At 40.4% G+C, this 17550-nt stretch overlaps 1 protein-coding gene across 18 annotated transcripts in view; it reads right to left on the bottom strand.

The window, feature by feature from the left end:
* Positions 1 to 17550, bottom strand: part of DTNA (dystrobrevin alpha) — a 298132-nt gene that overhangs the window by 229753 nt on the left and 50829 nt on the right. For 13 of the 18 annotated variants that reach the window (XM_048840596.2, XM_048840588.2, XM_048840586.2 and 10 more), the window contains exon 2: positions 11161 to 11229. The exons of 3 other annotated variants lie outside the window; for them this stretch is intronic. In XM_048840596.2, the coding sequence (XP_048696553.1) occupies positions 11161 to 11229 (69 nt within the window). Of the gene's footprint in view, positions 1 to 7393; positions 7605 to 7789; positions 7930 to 11160; positions 11230 to 17550 lie in introns of those variants that run through there. 2 more of the 18 variants (XM_048840590.2, XM_048840589.2) reach the window with 2 other exon arrangements.

Raw genomic sequence — 17550 nt, forward strand, 5'->3', positions numbered from 1 at the left:
GGTGATTTTGCCTGTTGGAGGTGTTTGTGGTGGGGGAGGAAGGGCATGTCAGTGGCTTACCCATGCTGGCTTGTTGTTACCTTCTTTACTGTGACTTTGAAACTCAGAAGGAAATCTGCTTTATAATGTACTCATCACTATATGGTATTTGATGCACTATATTCACAATGCAGAGAAGTTACCTAAAGTGGTTCTCACTTTTCCAACGACCATGCTGTCTGACATCTTCCAGAGAAATGCATCATTTTGTCATGGATTCAGTTGAAAATGGAAAAATAATCTTTGGCCTCCAAATGGTGGATTTCAACGTCCATCTCAGGAGTCTCAGTAACCTTGCAGTGGATATACAACTCTCATATCTGCCTGGGCTCTCTAAAACTGACATGGTCAACCACTTTATTTAGCTGTTCCATGTAAGTATTTTTAATTCAGATACAACCTCGTAAGAGTTTACAAATTCACAGAATCACGGGACCTCGAGAGGTCACCTAGTCCAGTCCCCTGCACTCATGGCAGGACTAAGTATTATCTAGACCATCCCTGACAGGTTTAACCTGCTCTTAAAAATCTCCAATGATGGAGATTCCACAACCTCCCTGGGCAATTTATCCCAATAGATTGTATTTATTACCTATTGGACTGGCATGATTCCTTCCTTTACTTCCTAAAATCTCAGACAAAATACAGGCGGAGCTGGTAGCGACCTATAGTTAAGAATTCCTGACACTTCCCATTATAAGACCCTGTTTTCAATTCCTTTGTCAAACTATTCAGGCTGAAATTTCCCAATCCGGGTGACTGGATCAGACTGAATTTTTCTAAAGTTTAAGCTAAAACAATTCAGCCATTTTTAAGAAGAAGGTTAGAGAATAATACATTGTTTTGTCCATGTTAAAAAAAATAATCTTACCACTGTTTTGTTGAGAAGCCTCCTTGTTTTGAATCAGGATCTTGAAATTTTTTGGGACTGCTGTCCTGATGTTAGGGATGAGTCTTCTGCCATCCCCATGAAAACAAATTTGGCCAAGTTATAAGGCTTTGAAAAAAAATCTGTTTGTACATGCTCATTGGAGACTTTTCAGAGTTTGGCAGCTAAATTCACTGAATATTATCTGCACTGAATATGCTCCAGCCTAGAGCTGCAGGGATTGAGACAGACATTTCCTGAAATTGCTCCTCCCAGCAGCTGTGGGACACTGGAAATGGGAGCAGGGAGACGCTCTGAATGAGGTTCTGCTACAGGGGCACAGGCAGTGTGAAGGAGAAGGGGAAAGCCAGAGATGCAGAAGGGTAAGGAATTAGGTTGCCAACCCTCCAGGATTGGCCTGCAGTCTCCAGGAATTAAAGATCAATCTTCCATTAAAGATAATGCGATGTGATGAAACCTCCAGGAATTCACCCAACCAAAGTTGGCAACCCTATAAGGAATGGTGAGGGAAGACGAGAGACAGCAGAGGAGAAGGGAGACAGGAGCTTGGGGATATACAGGAACAAAGTGGAAGGGAGGCAGGAGCTGGAAGGCGGTGGGCAGGGCAGGAGCACTGGGGGAAGAGGAACAGGAACCGGGGTGGGGGTGGTGATGGGAGGGGGACAGAATAGGTGCAGGGGAAGACAGACAGGCTGGGGGCACAGAGGCAGAAGAGTCACTAGAGTTCACTCCACTCCAGGATGTGGAATTGAATCCAGGCATGCTGAGTCTCACTGGCAAAGTAAGTGTTTCATCCCTCTTTAGCGCTCGTCCACAGGGAGGGCATCAGAGACTCCATTAATTCAAGTAGAAGTCTGTGCTGTGGGTACAATGGTCCAAATCCTGCTTATGACCCAAGTTACACAGAACTTCATTGACCTATGATAGAATTTCTGTTTCTTCAGGGTTTTTTTTTTAAATATAAAATTATGTTTAAAGACACTATGTTACATAGAATGTTAAGGTTGCAAAGTCAAGAACTCAAAAGTTAGGAAATGCCCACATTAAGGTTGCCTGTGCAATTTAACATCAGGGCCATCCCGATCCATATGCAAAGTATGCAGCTACGTAGGGCACCAGGAAATTTGGGGCACAAAATTTCCTGGTGCCCTGCACAGCTGCACGCTGCTCCAGCCCCTGCTTCACCTCTTCCCCATGGTGCCCGCCCCTGCTCTGCCCCAGCCCCACCTCCTCCCGCCCCTGCTCTGCCCCAGCGCCCCCGCACCCACCCGGGGAGGCCTGGGTTCACACACAGTCCCTACGCAGGGGGGCTGCATAGGGCACCAAATTGGCTGGGTACGGCCCTGTTTAACAGAGTGGGTTTTTTTAGTAATAGCGGTCAATTTGATGTCAGTTTACAGGAACAAAGAGTGAGCCATGACCACCAAGGAATGGAGATTCATTTTTATTTAAAATGAATGACACAGTATCTCTCTCCCTCAGGTACAGATGAGAAACATAAAAATACGGAGCTGCAGCCAACACATTCCTGGCCTGAAAATCTCCTAGGAATCAAGAACATTCCAGTGTAATGCCAGTGTGCTTGCTCGCTTTCCAAAGAAAACATCCCATCATGTAGGAACAGTGGCAGAAAAGGTAATAGCCAGTAGAAAGTATTCATTCTTGTTAAAATATTATATTTTTAAAATGTGGCAAGTCAGGATAAGCTTGTTGACTAATTTTATCTGCAAATCATTCTTCTGATTTGTTAATGGCTACTCAAAGGGTAGCTCTGATAACCCAGATGGATTCTCCTCTGTTTTGCCTTAGTTCTCTTTCAAAAAACAGGTTACCATGTCAGAGCTCAAGCATGTGTTTTTAAGTCTAATTACATGTATAAAACTTCAGTATTATACACTTCCTTCTCTTTATATTACAGTGCAGTGCCCAAGCTTTGACAACTGTACAGCAAAGCATATTATTGGAGAGGGGTTTTATTGTGATAATAAAAAAAAAGAAGTGTTTTTCAGCCATAGGTTTCAAAGCACTTTACAAAGCTGGGCAAACTTAATGATCCTCATCTTTACAGAAGAGGAAACTGAGGCACAAATTAGTTAAGTGACCTGCCTAAAGCCAAAGACAGAAACATAAACCCTGACTCTCAGTCTAGTGCCTAAAAAGAAAAGGAGTACTTTTGGCACCTTACAGACTAACAAATTTATTTGAACATAAGCTTTCGTGAGCTACAGCTCACTTCATCCCATTGAACAGTTCTGCCTCAGAAATGGTACAATTCAGCACACAGATCCATGATACTAAGATACATAGGTGAATATTCAGAGGGACTATTTTCACAGCTTATCCATTGTGATCTTGGTTCTTTGAAAAGATCCCAAAATCCTGTTGTTACTGCCAGATACAATAAGAGATGACATACCAAGCCAGGACTCAAACAGAGACAGCAAAATCTGAGTTCATCGACTCAGATTTTGCTGTCTCGGTTACATTTCCCCCCCAAAACAAAGCCTATTAGGATCTCTCTCACCTACCACAACTGTAATATTTAGCATCCCATTAATGGGAGGCTTCATTATACTTTCATGTCCTGCCCCCTAATAAATTAGCATCAAGTCAGCAAGCTAGCTCAGGAAGTACCTCATTGCTTGCTACAAAAACAATCTGATCAATAACCAGTCAGAAATTGAAAACCACTTGATGGATGGAGGGATTTCAGTGGTGATCTCTCTCTCGTGAATGGAATTGAGAAAGCACATTGAATCAGGGATTAGAAAGATGGCCATGTAGGCATCATAGTTTGAGACTGTAAGGAAATACCTCTGAGTTTATAAATCTGAGATTCTCCAGGATGCAGTGAACCCCAGCAGGCACTGCCTGTCAGATCCTGCCAAAATAAACATGGCACCAGCTCTCAGAGTAGAATTTGTTAATACCGAAGGAAATGGTTACTGCAGAGGTATTTTAGGGGCACTGAGGCCCAGAACAAATACCTGCATTGTCAAGGATCCATTTCCGTCTTACACATCAATTTCTGAAGATGTTGGGAACCTAGATATGAGCAGTGGACTCCTAAAAAAACTCCTGTTACCTCCAGGCACCTTATACTTGGTGCTCAGCTAACCATAGTGACGGTGAGGGAAAAGGCAAAAAGCGGTTTAAGACACTCAGGGACATAGTGAGTGGAAGATCTGGGGCCAGAAAGAAAGGAAGAGTTACATAAAGTACCAAGGAAGGAAGAGAAAGTATGCAGAGGAGGGAAAGGGAGAATGCAGGGGCGAAAAGAAAAGATGTGAAAGTGGAACCCAGAGAAGAAGGATTTTCATATTCCTACACTGCAGCTAGTGGGTGGTTCTCATGGACTGGATTAATAGACTTTAATACAAAATATAACTAATCCATAGCCACTTTGGATTGCATGGTTCTCCCTGTGTCTCACACCATAGCCATTCAGAAGTTCATGGTGACTTCCATGGTGAACTTCCTGCTCCAAAAGCACAAGTCTCTACTACTCAAGACAGAGAATCTTCACTAGGTGACAGCATTGCAAAGTTACAGCAATAGTTAATCCCTTCCACTAGAGCTCAGTAAAACACATATAAACCAGCTGGTTCACTACAATATTATCTGCAGAGCCGGTCAGGATTTTTCCATCATAACGATTTTCCAACAGAAAAATGCAGTTTCTGCACAATCAAAATTTTCCATTGGAAAATTTCAATTTTGTCAATAATTCTCAATTTTTCATTGGAAAACTCTAAATGAAATATTTTGTTTCAAGTGAGTTCAACCGAATTTGGAATATTTCATTGTGTTGAACTGACCCAAAATGTTTAATGTGTAAACCCCCACCCACACATTTCTCTATTGTGAGCATTGCCTCGTGGAAGTTGTAGTTTTGGCTCCCATTCTCTCATATGGGCTAGATTCCTTAGGGGTTTACATCTCCCAGGATGCAATATGGACTTCCCTCTGACAAAGCTGTATGGTGCATCATGGGTGTTACGTGACTGTGGATGCTTCATGGGTGATAGTCCAGGCAAGGAGCCTCACCCATAAGGAAGAATGGGGATATCATGCTTCAGTACTACAACTCCTGTGAGGCAAAACACCACAACAGAGCAATGAAATTTAATGTTGAACTGACTCAAAATAAAACATTCAACAAACTGAAGCAAAATATTTTGGGAACGTCAAAATGTTTGATGCAGAAGAAGAGCTCAGTGTAACTCAAAATTTTCTCTCTCACACCAACAGAAGCTGGTCCAATAAAAGATATTACCTCACTCACCTTGTCTCTCCATAAAGTTTGATTTTGATCAAAAATGTCAAAACAAAATGTTTCATGTTTTCAACATTTTTAGGAATATTTTGTTCCATGACAAGTTGAAATATCAACATTTTTCATCCCAATTTGAGATGAAAACAAAATTATTAAAACATCAGAATTTCTCAAGAGATGGAAATTCTGATTTTCTCTCAGCTCTAATTGTCAGCCTCCCTCTTTCAAGTTTGGAAGCTAACAAAAAAACACAGAAATCCACACACTCATCTAGAAAGCCAACAACCCTAGTCTCTTTTTATATTTGTATTACAATTGTACCTTGAGGCCCCACCTGAGAACAGAACCCTATTGTGCTAGGCACTGTAAAAGACAGTTCCTGGCCCGTAGATCTTGCAATCTAAATAGACAAAATGGACAAAGTATGTGAGAAAGGTATTATTGTTCTTTTCACAGGGGCTTTAAGAGATTATATGACTTGTCCAAAGACACAGAGATCTCCTATGTCCCAGTTCATTGCTTCACTCCCAATACCATCCTTTCTTGTCAAGGTTACGTCTGTTCCTTTATGTTTCATCAGCTAAGAAATAATACTTTTTTACAATGATGCTATAATGTAAATAACCATTGTAGAATAAGACCTAGCTACAAGAGCTCCATGGGACAGATCCTCAGTGGGTGTGAACCATCATAGCTCCACGGACTTCAATGCTGAGCATCTGCCCCAACACCACAGTAGTGTATTTGTCATTACTTCCTCTTACATTTGTTTTCAGATTTGCCTTAAGAGTTCTGCAGTTTCTCCCACGCCCCCACCTCTTGATTTAATTCATGCAATTCAATACAACCTACATAATCAAAGCAGAAATTATCTTTTATTTGACTTGCTGACACAAAAAATTCCAACGATATTATAAAATTCTGCAAAGTTGACTGATATAAATGAAATGAGTCAATCAGCAAAGGGGTAACAGCTACTAGGTACCTCATCTTTCCTTCGAATGAAAGAGATATGTTTCTATTTCAGTGAAGTGCAGCTCAGTATATTTTGCAAGCCAAAGACTGACTTGTAGCATTAAATAACTCTTAAGCTACACTCTGTTTATAAGCAACAATGGCAGGATTTTTATTTCTCTATAAAAAGTACCCTGCTCCCCACGACTATTATGGGCAGCATTTATGCCAAAGAAATTCTGTATAAGTTTGGGTATGCTGACTCAAAAGTTTAAGCCAGGAGTTACATTTTACAAAAGTCAAATTTGCACACAGTATGCTGAAAAATGCACTTCCAAAATTCTGATAAAATATCAGTTTTATATGAAATCCTTGGAATATAAGTTCTTACTAGGAAACAAACGCCTTGCTGACTTTCTGATACTAAAAAGCCCATTTTGTCTCATACAAAAACCATCAGCTTTGTCAGAAACATATAAGAAATTATTTAAACAAAAGCTCAAAGTATCTCTGCTCAATAAAACGGCACATCTGTGAGATATAGTACCTACTTATTTTTGATAAATTGTTAAACCGAACAATGGCATCCTAAACCTTTCTATATTTCCACACTTTTTAAGGAAATATCACCATATTTTTGAATTAACCTAAAAATGACTTTGTTCAGAGAAAACAAAAACAGCCCACAGTGAAAGCTATACAATGACAAGTAATAGCATTTGCAGGGAGGGGGGAAAGGAGACAAGAGGACTAGCGTAAGTAATGAAACCTGTGTTGTGTTCACAATTTACACATTAGAAAATGGCAGATAAATGAAACAATGAACAATTCACAATCACAAGAACACTACAGTAATGATTACCTTCCTTCTAACCATGGAAAAATAAGGTTATTTCAACTTTGGTGAAGCACGATTTACAACAAACAGCAAATCTTACCAATGAATAGACTAAAAGTATGGGTAGAGAAAAAATCGCAGGAAAACTCCATTCACAGTTATAAAGCTGAGATTATGAAAGTGTAAAATGTATTAAACATGTCAAAACAAGTACAGTTGTGTAATTCCAGCTCACTGAAACATAAAATCCAAATAAGTCATGAATGGCAACAAGGAACATTACCTAAAAACATATCTCATCTTAAATATACTGCTGAACTGTCATGAATCCCAAGACAGAAAAGCCCCATGAACTTGCTGTAATGAAGTTGTATCCAAAAGACAATTTTCTACTTACCCTTCAGTATGCACCATGATTTCCTATGCCACCTTAATAATTCCAATGAATCCAGAGTTGTTTTATATTTAAAGAAGTACTAATAAAGTCCTTAACGTAGACAGAGGAAAGCTGACAAAACAGAACTCTGTGAGAAGCTCGGCAGAGAGGGGTGAATTTAATCCTGGCTCAACATGCTGTGTATTCTGTGTCTATCTTTAACTTGTAAATGATTTGGTTTCACATTCCACTGAAGTCCGGCTGGCAGATGCCTTTGCAAAGCTTACCAATCACAGGCACTCTGGTACACTCCTTTTCTCTCTTCCCCTGCCACTCCACCCCCATCCTCACCCCCACGATTTTTCTACTTCCTCTTAGATTAGATGTCTAATACAGATTCATTCAGCTGTCTTTTACCTGTCTTCTGCAGGATGAAAGGAGATGCTTTCACCGAGTGTTGTTATAGACAGACACGGAAAACAAAGCCTTCTGTTCTCATTGTCTCCCCTCCACACAGACACACTCTTTTGCACCCAGGAATTAACTGACTTCCAAACTTGGCTGCCCAGGGAAGGAATGTTCTGTGACTGACATTCCTGAGAGCCTGCAGCAACAGCGCTCAACAGCTATTCTGTTTCTCAGAACACTAAACCTGCAAAATTAATACAATGTAGTCTGCAAGCAGGATTTTTAAAGGTATTCATTTAAATAAAACAACCCCCTCTTTTACAAATTACAAGAAGCACTATTTACAGAAATCAAATTGCAATTTTAATCACATTTTCCACTGAACATGGTGTTTTACAGTTAGGAAACTAACTTAGCTTGCATAAACTAAAAAAATCCAAGCCTTCCTTTCAAACCTGTTTTAAAAATACATAGGATTTGGAAAACATGCTGTTGCAGCACATCAAAACTGAAATGGCAAACTGTCAATGCCTGCCTATGGGCAGTGGAGAGGTAGCTGATAGTATTGCTTGTGCCAGGTCTAATATTAGTCAACGGCAATGCCTTTGAGTTTGAATCCTGGAATCACTGATTATATATGTCTATGAAATAAGATCACAAGTCAGCATTATCTACAGATGGTTACTAACGCAGGCAGTTCCAGAGGGAGGGAAGGAGGAGCCTCTCAACCTCTCTGTGCTGTTTCACATAGTTGTCATATCAGGCTTTGGCAGGAGATCGTATTTGGAAGCTTACAGCAGCCCTGCCTGTGCAGAGAGATCTATATCGAGGGACAGTGTGTAAAAAACAAAAAGATCATCTTACCAGATATCAAACACAAAACATCTAGGAAATACCCCTTAGTAAATTTGTATCTGCCTACGGATAAATTACTACCACAAATTGCATATTTGTTCAGAAGCCAGCACCCTGATACTGCATATGAAATATACAGACAGCTGATTAATGATAGCATACAAGGTGACAACCCAGAAAGTCAATAATATTAGCAGATAATAGCAATAATCAGCAGTCATGCGTGCCGATACAAACCCTTTAATATTACCCATTTTTTAATTTGTAAATATGCATTCAGTTAGATATTGGTTGCAAACAAGAGTTTCTTATCTCAAACGTCACACTAAGTGAGAATGCAACAAGCCACAAGATTCTGGGTAAAGCATTTGAATTACTGAACATTTTCAGATGTATCTTGAAAAATGTCAATTTGTAGTCAAGCCAATTTGCACACAATGATAACATAGCAAAGCTTTACATTTTACAGAGTCTTAGGCCTTTGTCTGATCTACAAAATAGAACTGTTGCTGATAAGAGACGCTAACCAAGTTTTCAGCTGAACCACTGCTGAACACAGGCCAAGTTCAACTGTAGACAAGTGTAGACAAACTGTGCTCAGCACCACTTCAGCTGAAAAAAACTGTTGTCAGCAATGGCTCTATTTTGTAGCTCAGACAAGGTCCCAAATATTTCAGAACACTGGGGCTGAGGGACTGAACCGTCTGAGTAACAAAAATTACCATGTATTTGCAATAATTCATGCTAACAAAGAAAACAGCTCAGGCTTTTGCAAGTGAGTCTGTAACACTGACAGACCTCGGTGGCCAGGATTGAAACTGGGACCTCTGCAGCTAAATGCCTGAGCCTCTACTGCATGAGTTAAAAGCCATTTAGCCCTTATCTGAGGCTGTAACAGACTCATTAATCTCTAAGTGGTCTCAGTGCCACTAGAAGGGACAGAATACCACACCCAGGAAGTGTGTGGGTTAAAAATCTATACTGGAAAGTGCCCACAGTTCCACAGAATATCACTCTGGTAATAAACATCAGCATTTTGTTGCTGCACATATCCAAGACTATTAGTCAATAGAGACTCTTGATCCTCTGACAACAGAAATTTCTCCTGACAAGACCTAAAAGGCAGTCATCTTAGGAATGTAAAGATGTGTGCATTTGTAGGGAAGGCAGTACACCTGCACTATCTCCTGTGAGCTAATAACCATTACCGCAGCTGTCAGTCCTCATTGTTGAAAATGTGCAAATCTTGTACTACTCATCTGCCCTGCTCTTCTGCAAGCAGTTGGGGGAGGTAAGGTTTGATAAAAACAAAGGACGGCATAGCCATTTCCACTTTAAGTCCCACATATACTAAACTAGAAGCTCCTCACAAATTAGAGTCTGCTACAGTTTATTTGTGTTTCAGTACTCTGGAAGAACTGGCAGTAATATACAAATATTGAAGACTGTACTAGCTGACAACAAGACGCCTCAAGAGTCAAACAAGCTGTTTCAAATCCCCAACCTTTGCTACCTTTAGCAAACATTGCACATATGTGAACACAGAGCTTTAAAAACGCCACCAAATGAAAAGCTTGTCATTGTAGAATTGCAGAAGCCATTTAACTTGTCTTTGTCTTAGTTCCCCAAAATTGTGACCTGTGAATAAAGTTTACTTACCTTGTAGCAGGATGCAAGGCTTAGAATTGCAAAGCATTATTGCACATCAATGCTCATTATGCTACTGGAATTGATATATATAATTAGACTATATGCTGATACCAAGTTTTTTTTAATAGGAAAAACAAGCATAGACATGTCACAGTCTCTCCTGTGCCTGGGGACAGTATGACTGTTGTCCCACCCCTAATTTAGGCCCGTGCCTAATTGGCACAATCTGTCCCTTTGTGTTCAACTATTTACAAAGTGCACAAAATTTATTCCTTGTCTTCTCTTGTTTTCCAATGTCTTGAATTTATTTGTCTCGACAATCTTAGATTTTGAGATCACTGGAGCAGAGAATGCGAATTACCCTATGGGCCATATCCTGCACAAATCTTACTCACAAGAGTAGTCTTTGCTCTTACAAGTAGTCCCATTCACCTCAGTGGGATGACTTGAGTGAGGATTGCTTATAAGATTCACAGATTACAAGGCCAGAAGGGACCATTGCAATCATCTATTCTGACCTCATGTATAACACAGAGCAGCGAACTTCCTCAAAATAATTCCTCGACCATATTTTATAGAAAAACGGCCACTCTTGATTTCAAAGTTGCCAGTGATGGAGAATCCACCACAACTCTTGGAATTGTTCCAATTATTAATTATCCTCATTGTTAAAAATGTGTTGCCTTATTTCCAGTCTGATTTGTCGAGCTTCAACTTCTAGACACTGGATAGAGTTATACCTTTCTCTGCTAGAATGAAGAGCCAATTATCAAATATTTGTTCCTCATCTAGGTAGTTATATACTGTAATCAAGTCATCCCTTAATCTTCTCTGCGTTGAGATAAATAGGATGATCAGAGGAATGGAAAACCTACCTTATGAGAGGAGACTCTGGGAGCCCGGCTTGTTTAGCGTACCCAAATGAAGGTTGAGGGGATTGCTCTCTGTAAATACATCACAGGGATAAATATCAGGGAGGGAGAGGAGTTATTTAAGTTAAGTGCCAATGTTGACACAAGAACAAATAGATATAAACTGGCCATCAATCTCTTTAGGCTTGAAATTAGATGAAGATTTCTAACCATCAGAGGAGTGAAGTTCTGGAACAGTCTTTCAAGGGGAACAGCAGCGGCAAAAAACCTACTGACTTCAAGACTGAGCGTGATAAGTTTATGGAGGGAATGGAATGATGAGACTGCCTACAATCGTATGTGGCCCATCTGCGACAGCTTGTAGTAAAAATCCCCAGTGGCCAGAGATGGGGCACTAGATGGGGAGGGCTCTGAGTTACTACAGAGAATTCTTTCCCACGTCTCTGCCTGGTGGGTCTTGCCCAAATGCTCAGGGTCTAACTGATCTGATATTTGGCAGAGTAAATGGTGGATTCTTTGTAACTTGAAGTCTTTAAATCATGATTTGAGGACTTCAGTAACTCAGACAGAGGTTAGGAGTCTACTACAGGAGTAGGTGGGTGAGGTTCTTTGGCCTGCCATGTGCAGGAGATCAGACTAGATGATCACTATGATCCGTTCTGGCCTTAAAGCCTTAAAATCTATGAGGTTGAGCTCTTTTAATCTACAACTTACAGCATGTTTTCTAATCCTTTAATCTTTCTTATGGCTCTTCTCTGAATCCTCTGCAACTTATCAACATCATTCTTGAATTGCAGACACCAGAACTGTACACAGTATTCCAGCAGTGGTAATTAATACAAAGGTAAGATAACCTCTCTGTTCCTACTCAAGATTCCCTGTTTATGCATCCCAGGATTGCATTAGCTCTTTTGGCCACAGCAACACACTGGGAGCTCATGTTCAGTGCATTATCCACCACAACACCCAAATCTTTTTCAGAATCACAGCTTCCCAAGATAGAGTCTCCCATCCTGTAAGTGTGGCCTACATTCTTTGTTCTTAGATGTACACATTTAAATTCAGCCATATTAAAACACATATTGTTTGCTTATGCCCACTTACCAAGCAATCCAGATAATTCTGTATCAGTGACCTGTCCTGTTCCTTCTTTACCACTCCCTCAATTTTTGTGTCATCTGCAAACTTCAGTGATGATTTTATGTTTTCTTCCAGGGCATTGATAAAAATATTCAATCGAGTTGGACCAAGAACCAATCCCTAGAAACACACCTGCTCAATGATGATTCCCTATTTACAATCACATTCTGAAACCTATAAGTTAGCCAGCTTTTAATACATCTAATGTGTGCCGTGTTAATTTTATATTGTTCTAATTTTTTAATCAAAATGTTGCGTGGTATCAAGTCAAATGCTTTAGAGAAGTCTATAACATCAACACTATAATCTTTATCAACCAAACTTGTAATCTCATAAAAAAATCAAATTAGTTTGACAGGATATATTTTCCATAAACCTATGTTAATTGGCATTAACCGTATTACCCTCCTTTAATTCTTTATTTAAAAAATCCCATATCAGCTGCTCTGGGATTGTTGTCAGACTGACAGGACTATAATTACCCAGGTCACTCCATTTCCCCTTTTAAAATATTGGCACATTAGTGTTCTTCCAGACTTCTGGAACTTCCCCAGTGTTCCAAGACTTAGGCTATGTCTACACTACTGCGGTAAGTCGACCTACGCTAAACAACTCCAGTTACGTGAATAACATAGCTGGAGTCGACGTACCTTAGGTCGAGTTACCGCAGGGTCTACACTGAGGGGGTCAACAGGAGAAACTCCCCCATCAACTTACCTTACTCTTCTCGTCGGTAGTAAAGTACAGGGGTCGACTGGAGAGCCATCTGCTGTCGATTTGGTGGGTCTTCACTAGACCCTGCTAAATGGACTGCCGGTGGATTGATCTCAGAGCGTCGATCCTGGCTGTAGTGTAGACCTGCCCTTACTCAAAATTAATGGTCCAGTGAACACCTCAACTAGCTTCTTTAAGAGTAAGTTGTGAGTAGGAGCCTTCCACCATGTGATCCAAACATATCCCCGTCTGACTTTATTCATGGTTACTTTAAATTAATCTAGACAAGCTCCTCCACAATCCACTCTGAGGCTCAGAGTTCCTCCCCAAGAACTACTCAGCCACTCTGACCTCTTTAATATCCAGGTGGGTTACTGACCCACCTTCACCAGTGAGTCAATAAAATCCACTTATCATTTTCCAGTAGGAACATCTCCTGCCAGCCTATTAAACAGTTTTGCAGAGTCATATCCTATATTTATACAGTATATTTAAAGTTAAGGTGCTATCCAAGTTATATTATTAATAATAATACATGTTAATAACCAGATGGGACAAAGCACTTGACAATCTACTTTATGGAGCAATCGTGCATTGATAGGGGTTGGACTGGATTTTTTCATTTCCAATTTCTATGATTCTGTGTATGGATTCAATCACGGTGGCATAAATTTAAGATGCCTCAGGTCACAAATGTAACCTCCCCAGAATGAATCATATTTTCAGGTCACTAATTTTGTTGAAGTGAAAAATATGAATAAATGGCTTACTCTCAAGCAAGTCTACCCTTTTTATATATTTCCCAAACATTGGGCCACATGTTCAGCCCACACTAATCCCATTCGCACCTCTCCAGCAGTTCAAAGAGGATGTAAAGCTGCTTTATGGGAGCAGCTGATAATTCCCCTGATTTAAGGATTCTCCAGGTAGCAGGCTTTAGGCCACCTGCTCACTATCTCTGTGTAGTGGATATGTCAAGATAGTCTGAAATGGAGATGCATCTGTATGGCGTGTGCCCAGATCTTGCTGTGTTTTGGGCATATTAGGCCAGAATGGCCTCTAGGAGACCCTGCCAGCCAGTGTTAGACCAGCCCTGGAGCTGTTCTATCTTATGCTTGGGCTGGCTCTACTCCTGGCTGCCTAGAAACAAGGGAGGTGGAAAGGCAGAGCAGCTGAAGATCAAGCCCTCTTTTTAAAACACAGATCTCATTCCCTCCCTTCATCGAATGGCTAACACCATTTTCTAAATCCTCATTGCTTCTAAAGATGCAGGCAGGCAGGCAGGCAAATAAATACATTTACACACACACAACTGTCCAGAACGGAAAGGGGATAATCCCTGAAACAATTCAAATGAACCTCTCTTCTACTTGGCCCATGAATAAAACAAAACAAACAAAACAGCCTCTCACTAATTCTCTAATATAAAATTTGATATTAACTTTATTCAATCTCCCAGTGGAAGAGCTTGGGAAAGAAGGGAAAACAATGAGCATTCAGGTCTTGAGCAGTCCGGGCAAACAACACACGTTACAACAAAGCTTAAACTTGTTCTTCACAATAATTTTTAAAACAATACCAGCTGCCTATTTAATTTTAAAAACTGCAAAAAATATCCACCTCCCTTTCCATTTCTTATAAGCAGTCTTGAAGTTTAAATCTCCTCAGAGTGATAGATATGCTTGCTTTGATCTGCTTAGCTCTTGGAAGTCCAGGGGCTCTGGGCTGCTGGCCCCATGGTGCCCGGGATCCCTAGGGACAACTCTGTCCACCATTAGGGATTTTTTTCCTGAGGACCCCCCTCGCCCCCCGTAACATTTCGCGAACCCTCAGTGGTTCCCAAAAGCCAGTTTGGGAACCACAGTTTTAGACTGAAGTATTCTCTCTCTCCTAAAGGTCCAAGCCAAGGTTGAAGCAGATGGACTAAATAATCTGAAGGAAGCTTGCTCCCTCTGCTGTACCAGTTCTGTAGATAAAACCCAAATGTCAGTATTTGGGGCTGTCTGATATCTTTCATAAGCACAGGACAGACAGACACAGACAGATCTGAAAAGAGGATAAAGAAAATCAGGACCGATGAAAAAAACAATGAGATGATGCTTAACAGATTTTTATGTGTTTAAAGCTTTGACTCTTTCTCTCTACTTTCTGGCAGGAAGCTAACCCCACAGTCCTAGAATGGTGGAAAGCAGGTAGCAGAAAATGCCTTTTCTTGAGCTGGAACTCCTCTCTTTACAATTGGTGTCTTATTATAGATAATGATCTCATCTTAAGATAAAGATGGATGTCGTGATTAGCTGCACTGCTCACTCTGTGAAGAAATTCACTTGAAGCTGGCCAGGCATAGTTGCTGATAGCTGTAGAATGACAAGTTATATAATATAGTCAATAAATGCTTCACATCCTGTGGTTCATCGCAGGCATCAAAAGAAAAAAACATGAATCCCACGAATGCCATGGTGGATTTAAAAAATGAAGTTTAAACAAAAATGGGGAAATAAAAAAAGGATTTAGTTAATATTTTGGAAATTAACAGTCTGATTTACAGAGAGGATGATTTTTTAACCTGTAACAACCTGAATGTGAACAGTCAATAAATGTATTGTACACAATATTTTTGAAGGTAGAGAAACTGCCATGTTAGATACAAGCCATAATTCACATCAGCAATTGCCATACAAGCTTTCCTATGAATCCATTGGAGATCTTGTACTTTAAAAAGATATATTTAGGCTCCATATTAGTTCTCAGCTGATCTTTAGAGTAATTTTTCAGTTATATCAAACTTCTCCATTTGATCTGCTGATTTTTTAATAATCCAAACTAGATTTGAGACAGTTTCAAATTCATGATCTGGAGGATGGTGTGGATTGCACCTTCAGCAAGTTTGCAGATGACACTAAACTGGGAGGAGTGGTAGATATGCTGGAGGGTAGGATAGGATACAGAGGGACCTAGACAAATTAGAGGATTGGGCCAAAAGAAATCTGATGAGGTTCAACAAGGACAAGTGCAGAGTCCTGTACTTAGGATGGAAGAATCCCATACACTGCTATAGACTAGGGACCGAGCGGCTAGGCAGCAGTTCTGTAGAAAAGGACCTAGGGGTTACAGTGGACGAGAAGCTGGATACAGTGTGCCCTTGTTGCCAAGAAGGCTAACGGCATTTTGGGCTGTATAAGTAGGAGCATTGCCAGCAGATCGAGGAACGGCATTGGTGAGACCTCATCTGGAGTACTGTGTCCAGTTTTGGGCCTCACACTACAAGAAGGATGTGGAAAAATTGGAAAGAGTCCAGCGGAGAGCAACAAAAATGATTAGGGGGCTGAAGCACATGACTTATGAGGAGAGAGTGAGGGAACTAGGATTATTTAGTCTGTAGAAGAGAAGAATGAGGGGGGATTTGATAGCTGCTTTCAACTACCTGAAAGGGGGTTCCAAAGAGGATTTAGATCTAGACTGTTCTCAGTGGTAGCAGATGACAGAACAAGGAGTAATGGTCTCAAGTTGCAGTGGGGGTGGTTTAGGTTGGATATTAGGAAAAACTTTTTGACTAGGAGGGTGGTGAAGCACTGGAATGCGTTACCTAGGGTGGTGGTGGAATCTCCTTCCTTAGAGGTTTTTAAGGTCAGGCTTGACAAAGCCCTGGCTGGGATGATTTAGTTGGGGATTGGTCCTGCTTTGAGCAGAGGGCTGGACTAGCTGACATCCTGAGGTCCCTTCCAACCCTGATATTCCATGCTTCTATGATTCAAAGACAGAAATCATCTTTTTAACAAGTTTTGTGAGAAAGTACAAAGTAACCCAAATGGGAAGGAATAATTATATGAAATACTTTATTTATCATGCAATAGTTCTAGGAAGAGAATGTGGACATGAAAGGGATGAAGAAGGTTGGAGTAGAATGCACCAATTCAGATTTGTTTGCCTCGAAAGAATCATCATACACAGATTTCACACTTTCAGTGAAATTATAAATACTCTATACAAGAAAACCCTCAAAACTACTATTAGTACCATGCTGATATTGAGTAATAAATTACTGAAGTGTGGAAATGCAATGTTACAATTAAGTGTTCAGCTGTGTTCCCTTGTTTGTATGCCTTAAAATATTATCTCTTATTATTTATCAGTTAACAAAATACAAAAAAATTGGTGTTTCCTATAGAACCATCATAAAGTGAATTGTACCACACTACTTACAGTCATCAGGCTTGGCTTGATTAAATATCAATGGGATCTACCGAACAAGGCAAGTTTGAAGAAAACTGGTTCAGTAGTTTGTGAATATTTAGCATGGGATTTTCAGAAGTGCTCAGCATTGGCCTAACTCTGCTCCCGGTGAAGTCAATTTAAATTCTCTTAATTTCAATGGTAGCAGGGTTAGGGCAATGCTGAGCGCTGAAAATTTCACGTTTAAAGCAGCTGCCCCCCAATAGGAGAATGGGGAGATCTTCACGTGGAAGGTAACATGTGTGTGCAGATCTGGGGTAGGCTGCAGGTGGAAATAATCCAGTTCAGTGAAGTTACTCCAGATTT

This window comes from Caretta caretta, chromosome 2, assembly GCF_965140235.1.
Source record: "Caretta caretta isolate rCarCar2 chromosome 2, rCarCar1.hap1, whole genome shotgun sequence".
Lineage (NCBI taxonomy): Eukaryota > Metazoa > Chordata > Testudines > Cheloniidae > Caretta > Caretta caretta.